The sequence below is a fragment of the Calidris pugnax genome, unplaced genomic scaffold (genome assembly GCF_001431845.1).
Source record: "Calidris pugnax isolate Ruff unplaced genomic scaffold, ASM143184v1 scaffold113, whole genome shotgun sequence".
NCBI classification, from domain to species: Eukaryota; Metazoa; Chordata; class Aves; order Charadriiformes; family Scolopacidae; genus Calidris; species Calidris pugnax.
In genome coordinates this window covers 849,058-851,657 of record NW_015090879.1, presented here as the reverse complement: position 1 = coordinate 851,657, position 2,600 = coordinate 849,058, and the positions used below count along the sequence as shown (strand labels likewise).

The 2,600-nt window shown below is 65.5% G+C and overlaps 1 protein-coding gene across 1 annotated transcript in view; it reads right to left on the bottom strand.

Annotated features, from left to right (window-relative positions):
* Positions 1-623: 623 nt before the first annotated feature.
* Positions 624-2,600, bottom strand: part of ADGRB2 (adhesion G protein-coupled receptor B2) — a 36,796-nt gene continuing 34,819 nt past the window's right edge. Inside the window, 4 exon segments of the mRNA XM_014946440.1 lie at positions 624-1,244; positions 1,407-1,460; positions 2,109-2,213; positions 2,493-2,528. Coding sequence (XP_014801926.1) covers positions 1,053-1,244; positions 1,407-1,460; positions 2,109-2,213; positions 2,493-2,528 — 387 coding nt within the window. The 3' untranslated portion in view covers positions 624-1,052.

The following is a 2,600-nucleotide window of genomic DNA, read 5'->3' as shown; positions in this document are numbered from 1 at the left end:
CCTCTCCTCCCGCACTGCCCTGCCCCTGCTCCCGTCCTGCCCCTGCTCCCCCAACACAGCTCCTGCTTCGGCATCCACAGCCATGGCTACTGGCCCCACTCCTGCACTTGCCACCCCCCCTTGCCCCAGCACCCCATCCCTGGAGGCGCCCGCCCCGCTCCGGCTGTGCCAGGGATGCTCCAGCAGCGCGAGGCACCCCACGTTACACGTCTCTGCAGACTGCGTCGTAATTGCCTCCGAAGTTACTAATTTGCTCATAGATTAATTACCATGTAATTTACTGCTCTTGGCTCCCATGATAAGATGCTCATTTGCAAGGCAGAGAGTGGGCGCGGGCTCAGCCCTGGCCAGCAGGATCCTGAGGGGGCACAGACTGAGCAGGGAGGGGGATAAGGGGGGGAGCAGACAGGTTGGGGGTCCCCACTGGGTGACGGCCACCCCACACATCCTCCCCCCCGGGGCCAGACCCCCGACACGAAGCACGAGGCGGCGGCCGCGGCCCCACGGCACCACAGAGAGTGAACTTTTATTTCCAACAACGACAGCACCTGCCCCGTGGGGTGGGGACGGTGGGGAGGGCTGGGAGGGGGCGGCCATGGGACCCCGGGGTGGGGGTCGGGGTGGGGGGGCGAGGGCAGCCCGGCCCCGGGGACAGGGGGCGGCCGCTGGCGTGCACACGGTGCACGGCGTGAAGAAACATCCCGGTAGAAAAAAGAACAAAGATCTGGTGGCCTCGAGGGCCGGTCCTGCCCCGGGGGGTGCAGGCGTGATCGGTGGGTGAGCGTGGAGGGGGGGTGGTGGTGATGGTGGTGGTGGAGGGGGGGGGGCGTGTGTCCCCTCCGCACCCCCATCCGGGGGGTGTCAGGGAGGAGAAACGGCGGGAGGACGGGCGAGAGGTGGCTGCGAGCGGGGTGGGGGGCACAGTCCCTTCGGCGGGGACCCCCACCCTGGCCAGGCGGGGACCCCCCCCTCCACACCAGCCGCTGAGGAGGACGGAGCAAACCCAGCTCCTTGGCTGGTCCCCCATCCCGGGGCGGTGGAGGCCGCGGGGCTCACACCTCCGTCTGGAAGTCGCCGTCGGCCGCATCCAGCCCGGCGCAGGGACCCTCCCAGTCAGAGCATCGCAGCTCCAGTCGGTCCCGCTGGGCACTGGGCAGGGACCCCAGGGTCATGGCCTTGAATGTGCTCCACGGCTTCGGCGGCGCCGCCGGCGGCTGCTTTTGCTCCTCGGGGCCGGCCGTGTCCTGCGGGGCAACAGGGAGCTGTGGCAAGTGGCCGGGGTGCGTGGCCATGCATCCCCCGGGACACAGCCACCCCGCCTCCACCCAGCTCTGGGGGGGGGTCTGGAGCCCTCCGGTCCCATCCAGGGGGGAAGGAGCAGTCCCCAGGGGTGCTGAGGCACTTACGTTGGCCGTGCTCTTCTCCCCACCGCCCGACGAGACGCTCCACCGCTTTTCTCGCTGCGGAAAGAACCACCGTGCTCAGCCCCAGCATCCCCCCGGGGGTGCCCAGCCCTCCCCGGGGATGCCCCGGTCCATGCAGGGGGGGTGGAAGCAGGACAGGGGGCAGCCCGGGTGTCCTGGATTCAGCCGGGATGAGTTAATTTTCTTGCTGGTAGCTGCTGAGTTTTGGATTTAGTATGAGAATGATGCCGACATCAGTTGTTGCTGAGGGATGCTCACATTAGCCAAGGACTTTCCCAGCTTCCCACAGAAGCCGAGAGGGAGCACAGGCAGGAGAAGGCAGCTGAAGGAAACGTTCCACACCATAGATGTCACGCTCAGTGCATAAATGGGGGCTGGCTGGGGGACAGGAACCCACCACCGGTGCTCACGGTGGGTTGGGCAACCGATCATCAGGTTGTGAGAGCAGTTTGTGTTGCTTCACTTTATTTTGTATATTTTTTACCTTTTTTTTCCCCCTCTTCCATTACTGTTCTATTAAACTCTCTCTATCTCAATCCATGGGATTTTTTTCCCATTCCTTTTCTCCCTCATCTCCCCACCCTACTCAGGGGGCAGGGAGCCTAGGGAGCGGCCGCACGGTCCCTGATGCTGGCTGGGGTTAAACCATGGGGCCGGGGCAGGACGGGACCCCCAGGACCTCACCTTGGAGGAGCCGGCAGCGGGGGCCCGGTACCGGTCCAGCGTGTGGAACTTCTGGTTGAGCTCGTGGTAGAGCTCGGAGTGACGTTTCCGCGTGTGCATCACCTTCTGCGGGGCGAGAGCAGGGACCGTCAGCCCCTCGACACCCCAAATCCATCCCTGCCCCGTCCTGCCCCATCACCCCCCGCCTTCCCGAGGCCGACGAGCGGCAGAGCCCACTGCAACTCCCCCCTTGGAGTGTTAATCAAGAGACAACGCTCGTTATTGCCTGGTGTAAAACTCCCCCGAGCTCGGCTGCCGACAGCGGCCAGGGGGGACGGGGACGAGGCGGCTGGGTCCCCGCATGGCACCGAGCGGTGACACCCGCTGCCACGGCCGGGGACTTACCTCAAAGTCCAAATCGGAGTATCGCAACCTCTTCCTCTGGCAGGGGACACGCGGGGACCGGAGCAGGGGGAGGAGATGGAGAAGAAAAGGGAAAGGTCTTTGCAGGTC